This window comes from Schistocerca nitens, chromosome 11 (assembly GCF_023898315.1).
Source record: "Schistocerca nitens isolate TAMUIC-IGC-003100 chromosome 11, iqSchNite1.1, whole genome shotgun sequence".
NCBI lineage: Eukaryota > Metazoa > Arthropoda > Insecta > Orthoptera > Acrididae > Schistocerca > Schistocerca nitens.
This window is the reverse complement of record NC_064624.1, coordinates 50682831-50708440: the sequence shown is the minus strand read 5'-3', so window position 1 is coordinate 50708440 and position 25610 is coordinate 50682831. Positions and strand designations below refer to the sequence as shown.

At 39.5% G+C, this 25610-nt stretch overlaps 1 protein-coding gene across 5 annotated transcripts in view; it reads left to right on the top strand.

The window, feature by feature from the left end:
• The window catches only part of LOC126213119 (putative zinc finger protein 66), a 134333-nt gene that overhangs the window by 41092 nt on the left and 67631 nt on the right, over positions 1-25610 (top strand). For all 5 annotated transcript variants that reach the window (XM_049940730.1, XM_049940728.1, XM_049940727.1 and 2 more), the window contains exon 7: positions 11786-11823. In XM_049940730.1, coding sequence (XP_049796687.1) covers positions 11786-11823 — 38 coding nt within the window. The remainder of the gene's footprint in view (positions 1-11785; positions 11824-25610) is intronic.

Genomic DNA, 25610 nt, shown 5'->3' with positions numbered 1-25610 from the left:
AATTATAACACGATTGTAGAAACAGATAAAATGAAATATAAAAAAACATATTCAGGTGACAAGTCGTAAATTTAAAGAAAGAAAATCAACAATGTAACACTGGAATTTGTTTAATTTTTTAGCTCTTCCAGGAGCTCCTCGACAGAATAGAAGGACTGAGCCATGAGGAAACTCTTCAGTTTAGACTTAAAAGTGTTTGGGGTACTGCTAAGATTTTTGAGTTCTTGTGGTAGATTATTGAAAATGGATGCAGCAGAATACCGCACTCCTTTCTGCACAAGAGTCAAGGAAGTGCATTCCACATGCAGATTGGATTTCTGCCTAGTATTAACTGAGTGAAAGCTGCTAACTCTTGGGAATAGGCTAATATTGCTAACAACAAACGACATTAAAAAAAATATATACTGTGAGGGCAATGTCAGAATTCCCAGACTATTGAATAGGGGTCGACAAGAGGTTCTCGAACTTACACCACATATAGCTCGAACAGCCCATTTTTGAGCCAAAAATACCCTTTTTGAATCAGAAGAATTACCCCAAAAAATAATACCATATGACATAAGCGTATGGAAATATGCGAAGTAGACTACTTTTCGTGTTGAACTGTCACTTATTTCAGATACTGTTCTAATGGTAAATAAAGCAGCATTTAGTTTCTGAACAAGATCCTGAACATGGGCTTTCCACAACAGCTTACTATATATCCGAACTCCTAGGAACTTGAACTGTTCCGTCTCGCTTATAATATGCCCAGTCTGTCTGATCAAAATATCGGTTCTTGTTGAATTGTGTGCTAGAAACTGTAAAAACTGAGTCTTACTGTGATTTAGCATCAAATTATTTTCCACAAGCCACGAACTTATTTCATGAACTACGTTATTTGATACTGTTTCAATATTACACACAAGATCCTTCACTATCAAGCTGGTGTCATCAGCAAACAGAAATATTTTTGAATCACCTGTAATACTAGAAGGCATATCATTTATATAAATAAGAAACAGCAGTGGCCCCAGCACCGACCCTTGGGGAACGCCCCACTTAACAGTGCCCCATTGGGACGGAACATCACTACCACTTTCAATATTGCGGAGAATTACCTTTTGCTTTCTGTTCTTAAGGTAAGAGGCAAACCAATTGTAAGCTACTCCCCTTACTCCATAATGGTCCAACTTCTGTAGTAACATTTTGTGGTCAACACAGTCAAGCCTTCGTTAAATCGAAGAAAACACCTAGCGTTCGCAACCTTTTATTTAATTCGTCCAAAACCTCACAGAGAAAAGAGAATATAGCATTTTCAGTTGTTAAACCATTTCTAAAACCAAACTGAACATTTGACAGCAAATTATGTGACTTTAAATGCTCCAGTAACCTTGCATATACAACCTTCTCGATAACTTTAGCAAACACCGATGGCATAGAAATAGGTCTATAATTGTCAACATTATCCCTGTCTCCCTTTTTATAAAGTGGCTTCACTACCAAGTACTTTAATTGGTCAGGAAACCGACCACTCCTAAAGGAAAAGTTACATATATGGCTAAGTACTGGGCTAACATACATAGAACAATACTTCGGTATTCTGCTAGATTCCCTGTCATATCCATGAGAGTTCTTGGTCTTTAGTGATTTAATTATTAACTCAATCTCCCTCTTGTCAGTATCATGGAGGAGCATATCAGGTAACAGTCTCGGAACACTTTTTTCTAAGAGCGCTATATGATTCCCTGTTGGGACTAGGTTTCTATTTAGTTCACCTGCTATATTCAGAAAGTGATTGTTAAATACTGTACATATATGCGACTTATCAGTAACATGGACATTCCCACATATCTGTTCGTGTTTCAATGTTAAATGACAAATGTTCAGTGACAATCAATCCTGTACATTTGATGATACATTAATATCTCACTCGTAGTATTTGAAAGTTTGAATGCAAGATAAATTTTAAGTTACCTTAATTAATTGTTCAAATTTCCAGTGGTACTTACAGAGACTTGATACCATATATTACAGATTATAAAACTCATTTCTTTGTTCAAAAAAGTGCCTTCAAAGTTGAGGTGTGTTATACTCGAATTTAATATAACAAGTCCAGTGTTGGCATCAAAATTCCTGGTTGCCTTAAAATTTGCCACGTATTCAATGCTGCAGGAAATCTATTTCTATCTAGCAACATTGGATTCAATTGGACCAATGCAACGAACATGAGTTAATGGGATTCACAAGCTTGCTAACAGTGTCTCCCTCATGCCCCACAATCACAAACCAAGAGCACTGTCTAGCCTGTGACGTGTCATTGCAGTCTACAGTGCCAGCAAACTTTAATTGAAAGTGATTTGTGTTATTGGTAACAGAAGAATATTTTCTTTAGTAGCTAGCTTCACAGTGGAAAAAATAAAAGGTACTCATATGATGCAGGCTATAAATAGAAAGTAAAAGCATATGCAAAACAATGTGGAAACACAGCAGCTGAGCAGCATTCCAGTCCTCCAGCAACAGAAAAAAAATTGCTATTGGCAGGCTAGTAAAGAAGAACAGAAAAACATGAGGAAGGCCAAATGTGCAAATAGGGGACTGAATACAAAATGGCGAAAACTAGAAGATGCTGTACTGAAATGGATTCAAGCACACCATCCAAATGGTGTTCGAATTGCTACAAAAAGTCTCGAATACATGCTTGTAAGCTAGTGCTACAGTGGAACTTAACAGATACTAAGGGTGAAAATGTTTGGTGCTACAGGTTTATAAAGTGTCATGGACATAGCATGTGAACCAAGACCAAAACATCTCATAAAATTCCACAAGAGTATGACAATAGTATTACCTTTCCATCACATTATTATACAACATAGAAAGAAAACCAGTATGGAACTAAGTTAAATAGTGCATAAAGACTTGATTGCCAAGTAACAAAATTGTTGCCATGAAAAGTGCTAAAATGGTAACTATTAAAACAGGTGAACATGAAAAAATGCACTACACTGTTGTTCTTTTGTGTTGTGTTGATGGCACTAAACTTAATCCAGTGATCATTTTCAAGTGCTAAAAAACGTCAAAACCTTGTGGAATACTGGCAGGTGTTGTTCATGTATGTGACAGGAGTTGGATGGATGAGGCTGGTATGAAACTGTGGATTAACAGAAGCAAAGGAAAGTCACTTCATTGAAGATGAGTTTTCTTCTTGTGCTAGATCACTTCAGTAGTCATTTGTAAAATTCTGTGAAAGAGAAATGGAGACAATTAAATACAGAGCTTGCTGTTATTGCAGGAGGACTTACTTCACAATTGCAACTTCTTGAAAAATACACTACACTGAAAAGCCAGGAAAACTGCTGGTGAATCCTGTGGATGCCTTGGGCAGATGGAGGGAATATTTTGAAGAGTTGCTCAATGTAGGTGAAAATACGATCAGTAATGTTTCAGATTTCGAGGTAGAACGGGATAGGAATGATGATGGAAATAGCATCACATTTGAGGAAGTGGAGAAAATGGTCAATAGATTGCAGTACAATAAAGCAGCTGGGGTGGATGAAATTAAGTCGGAACTCATCAAATACAGTGGAATGTCAGGTCTTAAATGGCTACACAGGATAATTGAAATGGCCTGGGAGTCGGGACAGGTTCCATCAGACTGGACAAAAGCAGTAATCACACCTATCTTTAAACATGGAAACAGAAAAGATTGTAACAACTACAGAGGTATCTCTTTAATCAGCGTTGTGGGTAAAATCTTCTCAGGTATTGTTGAAAGGAAAGTGCGAGTATTAGTTGAGGACCAATTGGATGAAAATCAGTGTGGGTTTAGGCCTCTTAGAGGTTGTCAGGACCAGATCTTTAGCTTACGGCAAATAATGGAGAAGTGTTATGAGTGGAACAGGGAATTGTATCTATGCTTTATAGATCTAGAAAAGGCATATGACCGGGTTCCTAGGAGGAAGTTATTGTCTGTTCTACGAGATTATGGAATAGGAGGCAAACTTTTGCAAGCAATTAAAGGTCTTTACATGGATAGTCAGGCAGCAGTTAGAGTTGACGGTAAATTGAGTTCATGGTTCAGAGTAGTTTCAGGGGTAAGACAAGGCTGCAACCTGTCTCCACTGTTGTTCATATTATTTATGGATCATATGTTGAAAACAATAGACTGGCTGGGTGAGATTAAGATATGTGAACACAAAATAAGCAGTCTTGCATATGCGGATGACTTAGTTGTGATGGCAGATTCGATTGAAAGTTTGCAGAGTAATATTTCAGAGCTAGATCAGAAATGTAAGGACTATGGTATGAAGATTAGCATCTCCAAAACGAAAGTAATGTCAGTGGGAAAGAAATATAAACGGATTGAGTGCCAAATAGGAGGAACAAAGTTAGAACAGGTGGACAGTTTCAAGTACTTAGGATGCATATTCTCACAGGATGGCAACATAGTGAAAGAACTGGAAGCGAGGTGTAGCAAAGCTAATGCAGTGAGCGCTCAGCTACGATCTACTCTCTTCTGCAAGAAGGAAGTCAGTACCAAGACTAAGTTATCTGTGCACCGTTCAATCTTTCGACCAACCTTGCTGTATGGGAGCGAAAGCTGGGTGGATTCAGGTTACCTTATCAACAAGGTTGAGGTTACGGATATGAAAGTAGCTAGGATGATTGCAGGTACTAGTAGATGGGAACAATGGCAGGAGGGTGTCCACAATGAGGAAATCAAAGAAAAACTGGGAATGAACTCTATAGATGTAGCAGTCAGGGCGAACAGGCTTAGATGGTGGGGTCATGTTACACGCATGGGAGAAGCAAGGTTACCCAAGCGACTCAAGGGTTCAGCAGTAGAGGGTAGGAGGAGTCGGGGTAGACCAAGGAGAAGGTACCTGGATTCGGTTAGGAATGATTTTGAAGTAATAGGTTTAACATCAGAAGAGGCACCAATGTTAGCACTGAATAGGGGATCATGGAGGAACTGTATAAGGGGGGCTATGCTCCAGACTGAACGCTGAAAGGCATAATCAGTCGTAAATGATGATGATGATGATGATGATGATGACTGAAAAGCCAAATAAGCTGGTACACCTGTGTAATATGATGTAGAGCCCCAGTGAGCATGCAAAAGTCCTGCAACACAACATGGCATGTACTCAGCTAATGTTTGAAGTACTGCAGGGGAAGAATTGACACCAAGAATCTTGCAGGGCTGACCATAAATCAGAAAGAGTATGAGGGACTGGAGATCTTTTCTGAAGAGCATGTCATGAGACATCCCAGTTTTGCTCAGTAATGTTAATACCAGGGGAATTTGGTGGCCAGCAGAAGTGTTTCTCAGAAGAGTGTTCATGGAGCCACTCTGTAGCAATTCTACTGGTATTGCCCAAGTCTGTCAGATTGCACAATGGACATGAATGGCTGCAGGTGATCAGACAGGATACTTATGTACGTGTGATCTGTCAGTCATGTCAAAATGTATCAGGTGTCCCATATCACTCCAGCACATGCCCTACACCATTACAGAGCCTCCACCACCTTGAACAGTTCCCTGCTGAAGTATTGTCCATAGATTCATGAGGCTATCTCCATACCTTTACACATCCATCTGCTCAATACAATTTGAAATGACTCATCTGACCAGGTAACATGTTTCCAGTCTCAACAGTCCAATGCTGGTGTTGACAGGCCAAATTGAGGTGTAATGCTTTGTGTCGTGCAGTAATCAAGGGTGCACGGTGGGCCTTCGGCTCCAAAAGCCCATATCAGTGATGTTTTGTTGAATGGTTTGCACGCTGATACTTTTTGTTGGCCCAGTATTCAAACCTGCAGCAATTTGTGCAAGGATTGCACATCCATCATGTTGAATGATTCTCTTCATTTATTGGTGGTCCCATTCTTGCAGTATCCTTCTCTGGCCACAGCAATGTCAGAAATTTTATATTTTAATGGATTCCTGATATTAACTGTACACTCATGAAATCGCCATATGGGAGTATCTCCACTTCATTGTTATCTCAGAAATGCTGTCCCATCGCTCATGCACTGGCTATAACGTCACATTCAGACTCAATTAAATCTTAATTACCTGCCATTGTTGAAGCAGTAACTGATGAAACAGCTGTGCCAGACACTTCTTGTTTTATATAGGCATTGTAGTCTGCAGTGTCATATCCTGCTTGTTGACATACCTCTATCTTTGAATACGCATGTGTATACCAGTTTCCATGGCATTTCAGTGCATTTAAATTGTAAATGGAAGAGGATTGGAACAAATGGGTGATGGATTACGCCCAACATGAATTCATGACAAAGGGAGTTCTAAAATGATCTACAAACAAACAAGTGTGTCAGTCAGTAAAGCAGTTGCGATGTAGGGTGAGAGAAAATATCGTCGTTAAATCTTTTAGTAGGTCAACATAAATAATGCTCATAATGGTAGTGAAGACCATCTTATATATAGAGGACAATGATGCTGAGGAAAGTAGAGATAATGAATGTCAGTGATCTTACAAGGTCATTTTGGTTTTATAAACTAAGAAATTTTTTGGCTGACTTTGCAATCTAATAAAAAAATGGTAAAAATGTACTTTCCTTAAAAATTGATTGAAAATTAAGGTGCACCTTATAGTCTGTAAAATATGGTAGTTATTTTCTTCGAATACAATTTGATTTGATCTGATGAGCTCACATCAATGTACTTAAGGATTGTTGCTGCTGTCCAGATGGTCACCAGATTGCATATAGTGATCTGCAGAACAAAACAGTATTTGTACTGTGCCACTGTTCTTTACTATCTCCTTCTTTCATCTCACCATGGGTCTTAATACAGTCCTATTACAGTAGCACTCAAAAATATTTTATAGATAGCATTAGTTACAATTACATAAACATAAGTGTGTAATACAAAAAACTGCCATTGGGTAATCGAAGGATATGAAATTGTAATCTATTTATTACAAGTCTGCTTATCTATTTGCATGAGATATGAGACAATTGTCAGAGTGTGTGTTACCATAAGTGCTGATGTGATAAGAAATACCACTCCATCCATGGTAAGAAGATCGCAGCACTGCATTGATACCAATGGTCATCACTTTGAACACCTTCTGTAAATGGATGTTCAAGCCACCTTTTTGACCTTCATTGACCTTCAAAGAAGTTAGTGTTAAACATCGTCGGATTCATCTCCATAGCTGCTATCAGAAAATAAGTATCAAACTGTAGCATCCCATTTAAAAAGCAAAGTTGACCTTTATATCTCTGAAGGAACAATCAACCAATTTCATACTGTGGCCCCTGTTGTACCATGCAACTTTTGTCCCACAAACCTCTCAACTCCTATCATACTTTCAGAGTTACTCTTGGCTGCAATAGTTAGTGACTCACCCTGTATACTCCACACCATCAGAAAAAAAATGTTAAATTTATTTTTGTCACTCCATAAAACCTTAAATCTGTCTTTGGCATTCCAAGTTAAGGGTTTCCTTGGAAAGTCTGTCCTGTCCCTAGTTTTTGAATTTATGAGCTGGTTTATTTCATTTATCATGTAAATCGCCTGTTACTAAGTGACTTTTTATGGTAGACGTGTATGGGCTCAGTCAATTATGTTGCTTCAGATCATCCCTGATTTGTTGAGGTGTTTCTCTTGGAGCTACAGCTGATTGCCTACAAATCATTCTGTCCTTAGCACAAACCATTTCAGATGAGAATAGCTCGAGGTTGTACCAAGACCTTATCATCTGAAATACGTAGAAATACGCCATTATCAGCCAACATGCTACTTAGACTATATTACACTTCCAAATACGGCATGTTCTTTCGCTGCACTCATTGTATTACATATTCTTTTCATTTATTTTTCTTTGATATGTGCATATTATAAATTATATTCTCATCAACTAGGTAGTAACAAATTATATGGAACCACTTTAAGAGCAGTTCTAGATGCTTCAGTCTGGAATCTCAAGACTCCTACAGTCGCAGGTTCAAATCCTGCCTTGGGCATGGATGTGTGTGATGTCCTTAGGTTGGTTAGGTTTAAGTAGTTCTAGGGGACTGATGACCTCAGATGTTAAGTTCCATAGTGCTCAGAGCCATTTCAACCATTTTAACAATTGTTAAGCATTGCATTTGCTGTAACCTAAGAGAAAAATTTATATATTATTTTCTTCGTATTATTTTTTAAAAAAGCATAGCAGCTGTATACCAATAAGATTGTAACAATGAGAAGTCTTTGCTGTTAGATTCAGAAGCGTCTGACCCACCTTAAATTTCAAGGTGGTGGGTTACTCTGTACTGTTAATGAAATAAAATAAATCAATAAATCAATGTCTTTCATCCTCGCTCTTCATCAAGGATGATCGGACGTAGCTTATTGGTTACTGTTACTTGCTGTTCATGCCATTGACTTCGCACACTTGTTAGTTGTTGCAATATGCCATACTCTGTAGCAGTGCTAGACTGTTACCTCCCAGTCTTGAAGACATGCCAAACAGTTTGTTTCACATCAAGCAAGTGTTCCATTTTGTTATACTTCTAGTTCTCTACAAGTAAACAATCACTGAGTGAATACCTGAGTTATAGTGGTCAATGAATACCATGCCATCAAGGCAAGTTACATACTTTTGAGCTAAAAGAATATATATACTTACATTGTTGTATGATTTTGCTCATTTACTAGATATGTAACAACAGCAGCATGAAGTGCTTGATGGAGTGACACTTAAGTGCATTGCTCTTCTGTGACTGCATGCAAGCAGTACTGACAGCATAACAACGCAACTGAAAAATACTTCTGAGCACTGCTGTAGCCTAACAAAACACCCCAAATACTGTTATCTGCATATTTGCAGAGACTTTTTGACCTCCTTGCTGTAGTTCATTTGCAGTACATACAGCACCACTATGCTGTACTGCGAAGGTATTACAAATGAGAAACAAATTTTTTTGTTCTACTCAGTTACAGGCCAGCTAAGGTTTAACATTTCTTTATGCTACTCCTTCATCTGTACACGTATTTCTCTCCACTCACCTGATGTCTAGTTTCTATCTTGTCTTTTTGGAACTATTTTGCTGTGGAGAATTTATCAACTCAATTCTGTTTCTGTATTTGGTTTGGTTTTCAATTTCTTGCTTATTTATACAAGTGTCTTGTAGGTCTTTGTGCACTTCTGTAAGCCAATGAGTTTTTTCAGTATGCTAAGAGTCATTACCCTTCTTTGCCAAATTCTGGCCCCAGTTATTTTCCTACATATTTATGTATACTTGTCTATTGTTTCTGAATTTAAATGTTTGTACTGGTGTTCTGTTTCCTAATATCTTTTCTTTTTTCATAATTTTCACTATCATTTGTTAAATCTGAAATCAGTGTTTATGATACAGATGTGTATTCTGGCCAAATGACTGCCTTGCGAGTCAGAGGTTCTGCAATTTTGGAGAATGAATTTTTACTATGAACATCTTCTGTTTACTGTAATGCAAAGTCCATCTTTCATAGTCTTCCTCTTGTGGCTCCATTTTCTCCACCATTTGGCTATATGACTTATCATAGATCCTTAAATTTGTCTTCCCCTGATACTCTCATACTCAGTATTTGAGTGGGATTTTGCAGTATTGCTGTTCCCCCATTACTGCTTCTTATCAGAGGAGATGAGTAGTCATGCTTTTCCTACTGTTTTTCTTTCTCTCTGTTTTGTACCTTCTCTACACTATCAGTATTGCTAAATTATCTACAAAAGTATAACAGACAATTTTGACATCCATTTTCTAACCAAGTAGTATTCAACTTGTGGTATTATGTTCTGACAAGTGCTCCATCTGTTCAATGTTCACTTTTCTATTATGGTCTGAAAGAAGAATGGAGTTAGTCCATTGCCTTGGCTAAAGTCTATTCTTATATCAAATGAGGCTGAAGTTCTTTTAAAAGGACTCATGTTGTATTCTGCATGTCAGATTTTTTAAGTATTTTGAATAAAAGCAGTCGTGCTTTATAGTCATAAGCCTTCTAAAATTTTACAAATGTATTCCAATAGTATTTTGCCACTTCAGTCCTTCATCAATCTGCCCATCACAGGACCTTCCTGTCCTAAGCCATCCCTGATATATCTTGTATTTTAGAATTTCTGCTGTTGTTTTCTCCTTGAACTTTTCATGTAATTTCTTTGAATCTTCTGTGAACATGATTATCAGTTATTCTAGGCCAGGAACCACTTTTATTAATCAGTGGTAATGGTCAATTTCAACAGGTATCTATGTCTGACAATGAAATTTATGAAGTTCTTGGAATTGTGCTTTGTTATTGGCACATAAGCTATGTGATATTCTCAAATCATATTAGTGTTGATTGCATATCTTTTTATTGATTTAGTGATATATATGTGGGGTGGGGTGGATGGTTATCTGCCAACAATTTAGCTAACTGTCTTTTTCTTACCATTTGTCCTTTTTTCTTACATCCACAGTCAGGCAGACATTTATAAATGAAAACATTTTCTCCCTGGACTGTTATGGTACATATTTATTCAAAATTAATTTGGCGGCTGTACGATTCTCAAGTGGTAAGTCAGTGTGATGTCTGAAACCTTTATAATTCCTTTTGAGGTAGTATTTTCCTTGTGTTAACCGTGTTTGCAAATTCCATAGTCATTACAAGACTGGAGTCTTCATAATCTGTATGTCCAGACAATGTTAGTACCTAATGTACTAATTTCTGTCAGTCATATCATACTGCACATCTTTATATCCACTCCCCAATGACTAGGCATGACATGTAATAACTTCGACATAGTTCATAGTAAGCTGTCACCTGAGAATGGCTTAAGTCAAAATTCCAGTTGTGAATACATTTAATTAATAGCAGTTTAGGCAGAAAGTGTTCTCATCTCCATTCTGTACCAATCTGAGGATAAAAATTTAATAAAAACTTACGTTTTCCTCTGGAACTTCAACAGATGCTTCTCAACATAGTTCTCAGGACTGTTTTGCTTTCTGCATTGTTCTTGTTAACATGATTTATTGTGCATCAATTATTGTGTACCTCTCATCTAAATATTGGATTACTGCAGGGAGTGAGTCTTTCTGGAGGTAATGGAAAAATTTGGTACTGATTGCAACATAGATTTGACGTTTATGAATGCAGAGCCTAGTCTGGGATAGTTTCGCGAATTTCTTCCCTGTGTTCTATGTAAAAATCTACAGTTCTCTGAATGTGGTATTTCTTCATCTGTGAATGTGCTGTTTTGTAATACCAATTTTGTTATACATTTATAGTGTCTGAAAGTATTTTGAGTTTGCCAATATTTATTAATGTTTGTATATTTAATGGTCCAGGTCTGTATGTAGTTCTGGGTGTGAACTTAAGGTTGGGTTTAGAAGTCGCTCCTCACCTCTGCAAGTTCATCTGGGCTGCCTAGAGCACAAAGGCCCAAATGTGTCATTTATGATAATCGATTCTTCTGTCAGTGAATGGCAGTTTTCATAATAAAAAAAACGTGAATGAAAATTTTACACAAGGCGGAAGTGCATGACAGGTTAAAAATGTGAAGTGTCTAGTAGGAAGTATGGCTACAACCAAATTACTAGCTTGTGTAGTTATTTACAGTACTGAAGACAAATTGAGAAAATGGAAAGTGAATTCTGACTAATATTCTGTTTCATTAACTGCAACAGTTTATCATGTCCTCTTTAATGATATTTTCAAGCTTCACTTACAGCATTTGGTGGACTAATCACATGTTGGTAGGTGTTAATATAAATCTATTTATTTACTGTCCCATCAGTTGTAAATCACTGGCCATTTCTTGAAATGTTTCAGGTGGAAGCCTCAACAAGATATGCATCTGATAGTGCAAGGTAAGTTTTCATAATTCACTGCAGAACTTTTTGAGAAATATTAATTTTTATTTGTTGTGAGAGTACTTCAGAAATAAAATACACTATTTTAATTATTCAGAATTACCAATAAGCACCAACATTACAAGGCAGTATGGTCAGTAATGCTGTTCTGTGCAACAACCATTATGTGACTGTTCCTAAATAAATAGAGCACATGTCTAATATCTGTACAGGAAGGCAAATGTTCAGGTGGTATATCAGCAGCTGTATTGTGCTTAATCTAGAACATCACTTGAAAATCACTGACATTCAACAAATTCATCTTGATAGCCACAAGCTAATGTCATACTGCAGTAGAACAAGAAATGGTGAGTGGCTATAAATCAAAAAATTGGAGCTGATTCCCAGCCTTTCAGATGAATGAATATAGTGTTGGACAACTCTTTCAATGCTGTGCCACAGTGGTGCTCAGGAAACACACACAAGCTTGTAGTGGTGACAGTTTACGGGCCATGATCAAGAAGAATTCAGAGTAGCTGGTGCCAGTTTCAGTAAGGTTGTGAAGACTTAACTGGTAAGTCCTCATTCTCTTTGTTCCTCCATCATCCTGGTGTGTTCCTGAAGGCTGGCTCTTTCATTAGACACATTACAGGTGACAAGGTAATGCATAATTCCTAGCTCTGGGTCAACAGTAGGGTTCACACATACCCTCTGATACAGGCCAGGCCCAGAGAGGGGTGACTGTTACTTTCCCAAATGCCAGTTGGTCCCTCTGTCAGGAGTTCGGGAGGTGTGAACAGTCATTTACGGTGTGTGAATCCCCCTCTGAGGGGGCACCCAATTGGAAGGAGCATGCCATTGCAGATGTTGGCAATCATGGGGATTTTTTGCAGTGGCTCAATCAATGTCTTAGGGTGTGTCTACTAAACATAAACAGAATGAGGCTAAAAATTTCAAGGCCATACCAGCTGTACATCAGTTCCTCATGGTATCACGTACCGGAGGTGGTCAGTCCTTTGCTACGGTTCATGCTTGCATTATTCTGAAAGGTGTTGTTGTAGTTGCAGGCCCTGTGAAATTCTTTTGTCATTTATGTAATACAACTTTGCTTCTGAAGACGTATTGTGATTTTCAGGCCCTACAACTGCTTACAGCATCACTCCTCCAGAGTTATCCTGTTTGTGTTGAGGACCATCGTTCACTGAATTCTTCACATGGTGTTCTTTACATTCTGATGCTAGATGGCCTCACCGAGGGAGAAATCCACACTTCCCTCTAATCATAGCATCACTGTGCCCCATTGAGTAATGAAGAAGATGGATGCAAACTTAAAGCCCACATGCACTCTTTTTCTATTATTTGCTCAAGTAGTGTTTGCCTCAAAGATTAAGGCAGGCTATGAAGTCATCATGGTCCAACCATACATTACAAACAAAATGAGTTCAACATTATAATAAAACACATATCCTGTCAAAACATGGCCAAATGTGTTACTCTTGGCAGAGATGCTCATTAGGGCAGCTGTTTGCCTCCTCTCTGCTGTATCAGTTGTAATCCCATGAATGTCCCATGTGTCTTAATGAGTGAGCCATCCAGGAGATCTGAGTGAAGGACATCAAACTCCACCTTGTCACTCACAGTTGTTTGCTAGTCAAGATCCTTGCATTTTACCATCTGGCATTTACAGTATCATTTTTGCTATGCCATGAATAATGGAGAATATGCCCACCCAGACTTGCAACTTCAAGTTCAGTATTGCAGTAGTGAAATCACTCAGGTCACAGTAGCATCTCCTTCTCCTCCTGCGGCTGCACAACAAGCCATCAAATCCTTGCCCCCTGATGACGAAATCGCCTGCTACAGAACTATCAGGCTGGAAGGACAAAAGCAGTACTCCCGCAAATACTTTCTACAGCTAAAAACGTAGTCTTCATCTGCCAACTAGAAAGTTCTATGAAATCAAACAAAAATGAAAACAAAAATGAACGGTTTTCTCCTTCCCTGACTTAGAGATCCCCTTCAGTGCTGTTGGCACATATACCCTCACCCAGCTGACCTCCATTTTGCTGGTGCCCACTGCCTACTGATTTTCTGCCATGGAATTCACAGGCTGACCCAAGGAGAATGACAAAATGTTTGTAGATCTCATGAACAGGATTCTCCAGCCTCTGCCCCTGTAGCAGTGAATTTTTGAAGGCTGGTACTCAGCAACCGCAAGGTGACTAACCTTCATTTGTTCCCTCCTCCCCAATCCCCATTATGACTCTTCTCCAATGGAACATTTGTGGTACTAGATCCAACAAGGAGGAATTACAGGTGCTCTTGGAATTGCAGTGTTCGCTTGTTTTCTGCTTCCAAGAAACAAATTGTCCTCACAACCCCTTTGACCTCTCATATTTCGTTCTGGGACTCTGTGACCTTTCCCCCGAGGACTGCATTCCACCTCATGGAGCCATGCTGGTCATCCATCTCACTGAACACTCGTTGGGTAGCTGTTGCAGTCTGCTTTTTCCTCCTTCATTTCACCTTTTCTCTCTGTAACATCTACACCCCTCTGTTATTTGCTGTTACCAAGTCAGACTTACTCCAGCTCATTGGTCAGCTCCTTCACTCATTTTTGCTACTTGGTGACTTCAGTTCCCACCATCCGCTTTGAGGCTCCCAGAGAACCTGTCCAAGAGGTTACCTCTTAGCAGACCTTCTGAATCCTCCCTCTTAGCACTGGAGCACCCATGTTTCTTTCAGATTCCATTCACATTTATTACCATTTCGTCCTCTCGTTCTGCACTGTCCAGCTCACCTGTCATCTTGAATGGCCCACTCCCTCTGACACATACCCAAGTGATCACTTTCTGTGTGCTATCCATTTTCAGACTTCTACCCCACCTGAGTGCAAACCCAGTTGGCAGGTTTCTGAGGCCGACCGGAGGCTTTACTCCTCCCTCACGACCTTCACATAGCTGTGATGACCAAGTAAGGAATCTTCTGAACGTTATCCTTCCGTTGCAAACTGTTCCATACCATGCACTTCAAGTTTACTGTAGCATGTCCTGGTCCCTGGTGGACTGAGGTGTGCAGGAATGTGATTCGCTTGTGGAGATGTGCTCTCCACATTTTGAACCATCATCCATATACATCTGTTTATATGGTTTGGCTTTGTCGGACACATTTATCTGAGTATCATTGTCTTTGCTATCCCCATTAACCATATTATCGATTCTCCCATCAGCCATCTCACCTCCCTTTTTGTCAAGGATTTTACGATCTGTTGCAGTTCTACATCAACTTGTCTCCTTCAGCAGCGTTTTCAGTGTCGTTCCTATCGTTTTTTCTCGTGAAGCTTGTGCAGTGGCTTTCACTTTCCACTGCCAAAACCTTTTGTATGAATATTTCTCAGTGAAATGAGTTTCTTACACCATCCTACATCTTGCGCCTTTTGTTCTTCCACTCGCTGAAACTAGAAAATTCCTGGGGCTCATGTCTGATACGAAACTTCCTTGGTCCTCCCATGTATTCTTACTTGGCTCTACATAGTACCTAGTTCCTCAGTGTCTTGCATCTCCTAAGTGGTACTTCCAGGTGAGTTGATGAGACTACCCTGCTCCGTTTTCTTTATCCCATGTCCATTCATAACTAGACTGTTGGTGTTTAGTTTATTCCTCTGCACCTCTGTCCATCATATGGTGTCTTAACACACTCCACTACCACGGAATACGTTTCGCCACTGGTGGCTTTTTCACTAGCCCAGTTGAGTGTCTGTGCAGAAGATGCTGAACTACTAGTCATACTGGCATGATGTCCTCCTCAGTGGATAGGCATGTTGTATCTCTCTCACGTGTGGCCACTCATCCTATTCCCTCATATTTGAAGACTCCCTTGCCTGCCAGTATGGGACATGCCATTCTTCTGTTACATCCCAGAGTTCACTTTTGGCTGTTGCTTTGGCAGCCTAACTTCACAGTACCTGCCACATTCGTGATGGTTGTGAACCCTTCACCTCCTTGGCTTCGTGTAGCAGCCCATGTTCATTGTGGACTTCATTTTCTTCACTTTTATAAGCAGGACCCACTGTTGGAAAAAATGGATAAATAGTATGGACTAACCTGTCTTCAAGGTACAAAATTCGTTGCAATATTATGCTCTATGCGAATTGTACTTACTGACAGTATGGCCACCAGTTGATAACTCAAAAATTTTATCAGTATTATACACCATCACTTGACCCTTTGAGAAAATAAGTAGCCATCCTATTGAATATTTGTGACTGAAGTCCGCAATGTGTTTCGTTTTTATCTCTGATTTAAACATATTAACGTTTACATGTACCTCAAATCCCTCAGCAAAACGTTTCAAGTGTACATATGAATTGACAATGCGGCAAGAGCCAGGAGGTATTGCCACAACTTCCCCATTCTCTAGACGCAATTTATTATTAATTCAGTGACGTTAGCTATGATTTTGTGTGTTTCCAGACCAGTTGATTCTGTACATCCCTACTCCCTGCTCATCTATTGGAGGAAAGTAGTTTGCTTTCAATTTAGACCAATTAGCATTAGAGTGTACGTAATTACATTGCAGCCTCAAATGATGTGGAGACTTGCATACTGCTTGTTTTTATGCAATTTTCTGGAAAAATACCATGCAGAAATATCCTCAGAGGTATGAACTGAAGTTATGGTAGTGTCGAACATTGTACAACAGCTGGTTCCTATTGGTAAAATGACAACACAATCTTTCATGTGGCCTTAAATCACAAAGCGCTACATACCCTGAACAACATCTAAATTGACAGTTCCACGTTTCTTGGGTTTCCACACTGTCTCAGGCCATGTATCCTACATAAACATGCTGTAAAATATCGCGATTTTAAATTTTCTGACGAGTTTTAATCCTTCTTTCCAGTACCACTGCTGTGGGCTGTTTCTTAAATGTACAACCCAAGTTATTTCCTGTATTGTAAATATAAGCCTTTACCCATAGCGATGGCCTCCATGGTCATATTATGCCTTTTACCTGCTTGTAATTACTTTTCGCATTTTTGGATGTTCTGTACTGCTTGAAATATATCGGGTCTCCTAGCTAATGAAACCAGTGGCTGACAGCCCAGCAAATGGAGGTATCATAAACAGAATTGGTCCACCAGATCTCTTTGGTATTGGTAGCAACCTATGCCTTTTAACACATCATTTCCTTCCATCTTTCTGCCTCTAGGCTCGTTTTGCTACTGTCACGAATTTTTTAAACATCACATAGGTTTTTCTTCTTGTTTAGTATGCAGTGAGCTGCATTCAGTATTTGCTTGAAGGTTAGTCCAGTACCCAATTTAAGTTCGAGCAAACATCGCCTTATCAACCACATATGCAGACATAGGTTGTCCTACATGAATATCCATCTCTTGACATACCTGCACAACCTCATCAATGAATATTTGGTCTGCAATAAGGTGATCTTTGTTTGTAGTGTAGGCGATCATGTGCTCTTTGCGTACATTGTCCAAAGCATCAAAGCCCTTATCACCATAAGCTAGGTGCTATTTCAATTTTGTTCCAACTCCGCAGAAACTGTATCCAGAGATACAAACTTCTGATCGCAGATTCTTGAGAATACCACCTCCAACTTTGTTGATACGTTTCCTAGCACTCATATCACACTACTGCATGGCTTGAGCTTTGCTTTTCGTATTACATAGCAAAATGCAAGTGTTCACCCAGCTGTAGTGCTTTGATGAGAAACTAAGCCATTTCATCAATGCCCTGTTCCCTCAACATCTTATGACCTGCTGTATGAGGAACAGATTGGGTTCGAAGCGTTCCCATAATTCGTTTGAAACATCAATAGGTTCGTTTTTAATTCTGTGGTGAATAATGTGATTATACTTGAAATGATTTGTGGCTGTATGTTCAGGCATTTGCACGTACGTTGAAGATTAAATTGCTTCTACATTCGGTTTCTAATTATCCAGTTAAACCATTTGGCAATAATAGTTTCCAAATGAGAGAATGTTGAATAGTGATTTATCCCACATCGTTCCAATTCTGCTTTGAAATGCCTATTGTAAAATTCACTTCCATCATACGCCTCAAGTCGGTTGGGCAGTCGATTTAGTCCTGTGTGCAACAATTATTCAGAATCCTCTGTGCCTGTGACCGTGTGTGCCTGTGACTGTGAGAATGTAGTTGAAACCATTATTTGATTGTAAGTAGTCCTGTGTATCTAAGAGATCAGCCTGCCATGCATAATCCATTCCTCGTATTATCAGATATATTCTGCATGCAGGTCTGTAAAGCTCGTGAACTACTCTCTTCGCAATTACTCGACGATGCGTATTTTTCTAAGCTCAGGTATGATCAATAACATTTTGTTCATGTAATCTGCAATCTCTTGCCTAACTGAAGCTGTAAACAGTCGTAATCGAGCTATGATTTCATTTAGTTACCATAATTTATATACTTCAGAGGCCGATTGTTTAGTCTTTCTTGCTGTACTTCGACTTTTACCTACACTATGTGGAGCTGCTACTGCTGCTGTAGTTACAGTCCTGTATTTGTCGCTCTGAGACATCCATTCATCCTTTCGGGGTTTTACATGCGTTGGTCATGCTTAATATTGCACCACGTGTTTTTATAGTTACAGGGTATATTTTTAACATTCGCCATTTTCAAAATTATTAACTGTAACAGCCTAGGCAATCTTCCAAATTCCTTGTTAACAATTCTTACTGCCTTCGTGGTTAAACATATTGTGTGCTTACCTAAGAAATATGGTTTTGCCCTGATGACCCCATATGTTCTGTCTTAACTCAGCATGCCTCCTCCTCCTCCTCCTCCTATTTCTGATTCTATCCATAGTACATGACAGCTCTTTCAGCCTCTCAGTTACTGGCTTAAATATTACTGAGAGATAATGGTCTTGTTGCAGTTGACCTTACTTTCACCAAAGTAACTTCGGTCAAGTTTCCAGTTTTTAACATTACACTTTCTCATCAACATGTTGGTGTAAACTAAGCCATTGCTGGCCGTTGTGGCCGAGCGGTTCTGGGTGTTTCAGTCTGGAACCGTGCGACCGCTACAGTCGCAGGTTCGAATCCTGCCTTCGCCATGAATGTTTGTGATGTCCTTAGGTTGCTTGGGTGTAAGTAGTTCTATGTTTTAGGGGACTGATGACCTCATATGTTGAGTCCCTTAGGGCTCAGAACCATTTGAACCATTTTTGAATTACGCCATTTTTGAGACAGTTTACAACTTAGGTTTACTTTGAGACAATTGGTGGTGACGGGCATGAAGTGCCTTAGCTATCACATCGATATTTCACACATAATTTAGTTTTATACTGACTCCTTTAATTTTCTCGTTGACACACAGTTCATATTTCTGTATATGAACATTCAACACTTCAAATTCATAACACCTCTCTTAACAAGACCTTCAGTTCCATTAATTTAGTGTTGATTGCCTCCATTTTTTTGTCAAATGCACGTGCTTTGCATCCTCTTAATGAATGTGCAACACATCTGCAAATTTGTACATAGTGTACAATATACTGACACATGTGCGTTTTGGTGCATTGCCTTTTTGAAGAATCTAGTTAAAGTTCTGTTTCTATTGATTCTCATTCAATTTACTAGTTTTATCTGTAACCAGCAAGCTATGCTGAGAGTTAATCCAGCAATCCTTACATATAACGAATTCATTGAGTAACATTTCTGTTCCTAGATGTGCTTCGAAAATATGCTTTAATTCAGATTGCCTGTTCGAAAGCTACAAGGTTGGTGCATTCCAGACCAACAGCTTTTGGATGCTTAAGTATGTCTCACTGAAATAAAATATATTGACTTGCATGCGGCGAGCAAAGCAGAAATATCTGCACATATCCTGATTTCCCACAGAGATGGTGCCAAATAAGAATGTGCTGTTTTGTTTTACTTTTTCAGGTGGTGAATATCACTGCCTGTTAGTCCCTCAATTCCGTGCAAAATCTCCTGCAGTAGCTGATATTTTAACTGAAACAGTATTTTTGAAAAATATGTACATGCTCTAAGTGGACTCCCACAGGATATGTCAACAGTGTAAAAATATGATTATTTTCCACAGCATGAAGCCCCAATAACCAAAGCATTTCTAATATCAGGAAGTAATGATCCATTCGTCTCGTTCTTCTGGTTTATACCTTCATCATTGCAGGACCAGTCATTTAAAGACCCTTGGGGTGAGACTGTTTCTTTCGTCCACTTGGTCATGGTGGTAACTGTTTATTTACATTGAAATGGAGGGGTTTTATAAAGTATTAGTTACAGCTGGGCATATAAACAAACTTAAATACGATCATAATTCAGTGCCCACATCTGGTAATGTTGAATAATACATTGACACCTCAGTGCACAGAATGCATCATGGAGTCGAGCTATGGTAGTTTCTAATGAGTGGAGAGTTTGGCAAGCTATCGACAGTAAATTACTGCACAGTGTGTCGTAGAATTGGAGAATATGTGACTGCCATCTTTGCCAACACTCTAGCTCATCCTGTACTGCATTTCATTAAATGTTAAAAATCAGCTCCTGTAGATCTGTGCTCCCTCTGTTAAATATTTTAACTGTCCCGACTGAATCCCCTACAGAGATGGTATGATCACTTTGTAACATCAGGGAACATCAGGGGAGAGCAAACTTTTCTGTGGAACAAGGCTGAAATCTGCGTTGACACACTGCATGCTCAATGTCATTAATCCAAGGAGAATATCGTTGTTGTTGTTGTTGTTGTCTTCAGCCCAGAGAGTGGTTTGATGCTGCCCTCCATGCTACTCTATTCTGTGCAAGCTTAATCATTTCCAAGTTACTACTGCAACCTACATCCAACTGAATCTGCTTAGTGTACTCATCTTTTGGTCTCCCTCTACGATTTTTTCCCTCCATACTGCCCTCCAGTACTAAATTGGTGATCCCTTGATGCTTCAGAATATGTCCTACCAACCGATCCCTTCTCTTAGACAAGTTGTGCCACCAATTTCTCTTCTCCCCAATTCTATTCAGTATCTCCTCATTAGTTGCATGATCTACCCATTTAATCTTCAACCTTCTCCTGTAGCATTCTACCTATGTAATCTTCGACCTTCTCCTGTAGCACCACAATTCGAAAGCTTCTATTCTTTTCTTGTCCTAACTATTTATCGTCCACGTTTCACAACCATACATAGCTACACTCCATACAAATACCCCAATAAAAAAAATATTTTAACAAGATTGCGATCAAGACTGTTTTAAATTTTAATTTCAACCCTCAGAATCGCCTGATTTAATTAGACTACATTCCATTATCCTCGTTTTGCTTTTGTTGTTCGTCTTATAGCCTCCTTTTAAGACACAGTGTGTTCCGTTCAACTGCTCTTCCAGGTTCTTTGCTGTCTCTGACAAAATTACAGTCTCGTCGCATCGGCAAACCTCAAAGTTTTTATTTCTTCACCATAGATTTTAATTCCTATTTCGAATTTTTCTTTAGTTTCCTTTACTGCTTGCTGTCTCACTCCCTTCCCAACCACTGCTTCCCTTTCACGCCCCTCGACTCTTAAAACTGCAATCTGGTTTCTGTACAAATTGTAAATGGCCTTTTGCTCCCTGTATTTGACCCCTGCCATCTTCAGAATTTGAAAGAAAGTATTCCAGTCAACATTGTCAAAAGCTTTCTCTAAGTCTACAAATGCCTTTCCTTAATGTGTCTTCGAAGATAAGTCGTAGGGTCAGTATTGCGTCACGTGTTCCAACATATTAATGGAATCCAAATTCATTTTCCCTGAGGTCGGCATCCACCAGTTTTTCCGTTGGTCTGTAAGGAATTCGTGTTCGTATTTTGCAGCTGTGACTTATTAAACTGACGGTTTGGTAATTTTCACACATGTCATCAGCACTTGCTTTCTTTGAGATTGGAACTATAATATTCTTAAAGTGGTTTGAGGGTATTTCGTCTGTCTCATAAATCTTGCTCACCAGATGGTACAGTTTTGTCAGGGCTGGCTCTCCCAAGGCTATTAGTAGTTCTAATGGAATTTTGTCTACTCCTGGGGCCTTGTTCCGACTTAAATCTGTCAGTGCTCAATCAAACTCTTAACACAGTATCATATCTCCCATTTCATCTTCATCTGCATCCACTTCCATTTCCATAATATTGTCAAGTACATCGCCCTTATATAGACCCTCTGTATATTCCTTCCACCTTTCTGCTTTCCCTTCTTTGCTTAGAACTCGGTTTCCATCTGAGCTCTTGATATTCATACAAGTGGTTCTCTTTTCTCCAAAGGTCTCTTTAATTATCCTGTAGGCAGTATCTATCTTACCCATAGTGATATATGCGTCTACATTGTTATATTTGTATTTTAGCCATCCCTGCTTAGCCATTTGCACTTCCTGTCGATCTCATTTTTGAGACATTTGTATTCCTTCTTGCCTGCATCATTTACAACATTTTTATATTTTCTCCTTTCATCACTTAAATTTAATATCTCTTCTGTTACCCAAAGATTTCTACTAGCCCTCACCTCTTTACCTACTTGATCCTCTGCTGCCTTCACTATTCCATCTCTCAAATCTACCCATTCTTCTTCTACTGTATTTCTTTCCCCCATTCCTGTCAATTGTTCCCTTATGCTCTCCCTGAAACTCTGTACAACCTCTGGTTTAGTCAGTTTATCCAGGTCCCATCTCCTTAAATTCCCACCTTTTTGCAGCTTCTTCAGTTTTAATCTACAGTTCATAACCAATAGATTGTGGTCAGAGTCCACATCTGCCCCTGGAAATGTCTTACAATTTAAAATCTAGTTCCAAAATCTCTGTCTTACCATTACATGATCAATCGGAAAGCTTCCAGAGTCTCCAGGCCTCTTCCAAGTATACAACCTTCTTTCATGACTCTTAAACCACGTGTTAGCTATGATTAAGTTATGCTCTGTGCAAAATTCTACCAGGTGGCTTCCTCTTTCATTCCTTTTCCCCATTCCGTATTCACCTACTACATTTCCTTCTCTTCGTTTTCCTATTATCGAGTTCCAGTCCTCCACGCCTATTTAATTTTCGTCTCCCTTCACTATCTAAATAATTTTTTTTATCTCATCATACATTCCTTCAATCTCTTCATCTGCGGAGCTAGTTAGCATATAAACTTGTACTACTGTGGAAGGTGTGGGTTTTGTGTCTATTTTGGCTACAACAACGTGTTCACTATGCTGTTTGTAGTAACTTACCCACGATGCTATTTTTTATTCGTTATTAAACCTACTCCTGTATTACCCCTATTTGATTTTGTATTTATAACCCTTAATTCACCTGACCCAAAATCTTGTTCCTCATGCCACGGAACTTCACTAGTTCCCACTATATCTAGCTTTAACCTATCCATTTCCCTTTTCAAATTACCTAACGTACCTGCACAACATTGCACACTCCAATATGTGGAACGCCAGTCTTGTTTCTCCTGATAACAATGTCCTCCTGAATAGTCCCCTCCCAGAGATCCGAATGGGCACTATTTTACCTCCGAAATATTTTACTCAAGTGGACGCCATCATCATTTAACCATACAGTAAAGCTGCATGCCCTCAGGAAAAATTACAACTGTAGTTTCCCCTAGCTTTCAGCCATTCACAGTGCCAGCATAGCAATGCCATTTTGGTTAATGTTACAAGGCCTGATCAGTCAATCATTCAGACTGCGATTACTGAAAAGGCTACTGCCCCTCTTCAGGAACCACACGTTTGTCTGACCTCTCAACAGATAACCCTCTGTTGTGGTTGCACCTACGGTATGGCTATCTGTACCGCTGAGGCACACAAGCCTCCCCACCAACGGCAAGGTCCATGGTTCATTGGGGGGGGGGGATATTACTTTGTCATCACTAAATTGATGGTTTTCAAGTAATACCACTTATTAGAACTCCCTTTTCGATATTACACTGACACTAACATGCGTACACCCACTGGTATTCAAACAGTAGGTTTGGTTGAACAGCATTATGTTGACACCAGATGCCTGCTGCTACGACGACTTCACCTTTCCCGCAAGGAAAGCACATAGTGTTAGTTAGAAGCTTATTTGCTCAGTTTATCTGTTCATCAGCGTCAGCATTAATACTTAAACTGGCTCACAACAGGGACTTCTGATGCATGACTTGACATCCTTATCATTTGTTGTTTGTCACAAGAGAGCAAATTATTTATCAATTGATGTAAGTATATTTTCGTGACATCTACTATCATTATAGTTATAATTGTAATATTGTTGTTGTTATTTAGCTTCAAACCCTGTATTTTGTGCACATTTGTGTATTTATCAGGCACATTTATACGCTTTAGTAACTGTGTAGTGCATAGAACCACTGTCTGCATTGAATCATTCGTTTTGTGTTACTTGCAGCACTTAGATCGCCCAATCCAGTGGTAGCTCTCATAGTAGCAGCAGTAGCACATCAGAGTACTGTGGGCTGACACATGTTTCCATAAGAAGCGACTTATTTTAAATTTTGTCAATGCTCCTTACCTTCAACTCCTATTTTTCGCATATGTCTGTGTATCTACAGTACCAACTCTGGTATGGACAGATATAGTAATTGCTGTGTTCAGATGTGAATCAAGTTGGTGATTCTTCGCTCACAGCTCCAGGCAGTGTTGTACACCAATTGGTCCACTGCTGCAGTCATATTGGGTACTGTCCACACTGAGATTGACCTCTCACTTGTGGTTGAGTGGAAAGTCATTCAAGCGTGTGGGAGGCAGTGGAAGAATTTCCATGTTGCTGATCGAAGAGCCTGCTCTGTTCGTCTGATGAACAGATTTGGGAGCTGTCTATGGCTGATGGAATCCATGAGCCAGATGAAGTCGTGTGCCCTGTTCCAAAGGAAGCCTCTCAGTGTGCAAGACTGAGCATTCGCAGAGGGTAGTATTACTGGTACTTGGAATCTCCGATGTTAGGTGTGTAATGGCGTCATTTAGAGATAAGACTGCATAGGAGGGGAAGGAATCCAATGTGCATTCTGTGTGCATACTGGTTGGAGTCTTTACAGATTAGAAATGGGTGCTTCTGAATGCCATGAAAACCATGGCATAGCCAGCTGTAAGTGGTGACTCACGTTGGTGGTAACAATACAGATTGCGTTCCATGAGTAATGAGACCAATGTCTTTCTAACACAATGGTACACCACAGTGTGTTGTAACCTGCTGGGCTAAGTGGATGGGGGTGTTAGTTTCAAAACGCTCTTTGTCTCATTCGGTTGCAAGCTGCCGGAGAGTCAGGACATGCATTTCTGTCAACCCCGTTTTGAGTTTATGTAACTCGGCACAATGGATCATTCTGTACAGGAATGGTACGCTATCAAATTTTACGGTAAACTTAGGAAGTCCGCCACCAAAATGTTTCCATTAGTTCAGCATGACTTTGGGGATGATTGCTTGTCCAAATCGCAACTTTTTCCGATGGCACAAGTCGTTTATGGAGGGCCGAGAGGAGATCACTGACAAACCTCGCAGTGAATGGCCATCAACCGCATGAGTCGACGAAAATGTGACGCTTGTGCGCGATTGTTTGAACTCTGACAGACAGCTGAGCCTTCAATTGATAGCACAAACTTTAAACATGTCAAAAACAACCTTTTTCCGCATTGTGACCGAAGATATGAACATGAGAAAGATGTGTGCCAAACTTGTCCCAAAAGTGTTGACCGAAGAATACAAGCACGCTGCCAAGAAATGTTGGAAATGTGTGAAAATGATCCTCATTTTTTAAAATCAGTTATCACTGCTAAAGAGTCGTGGATTTTTGAGTACGTCC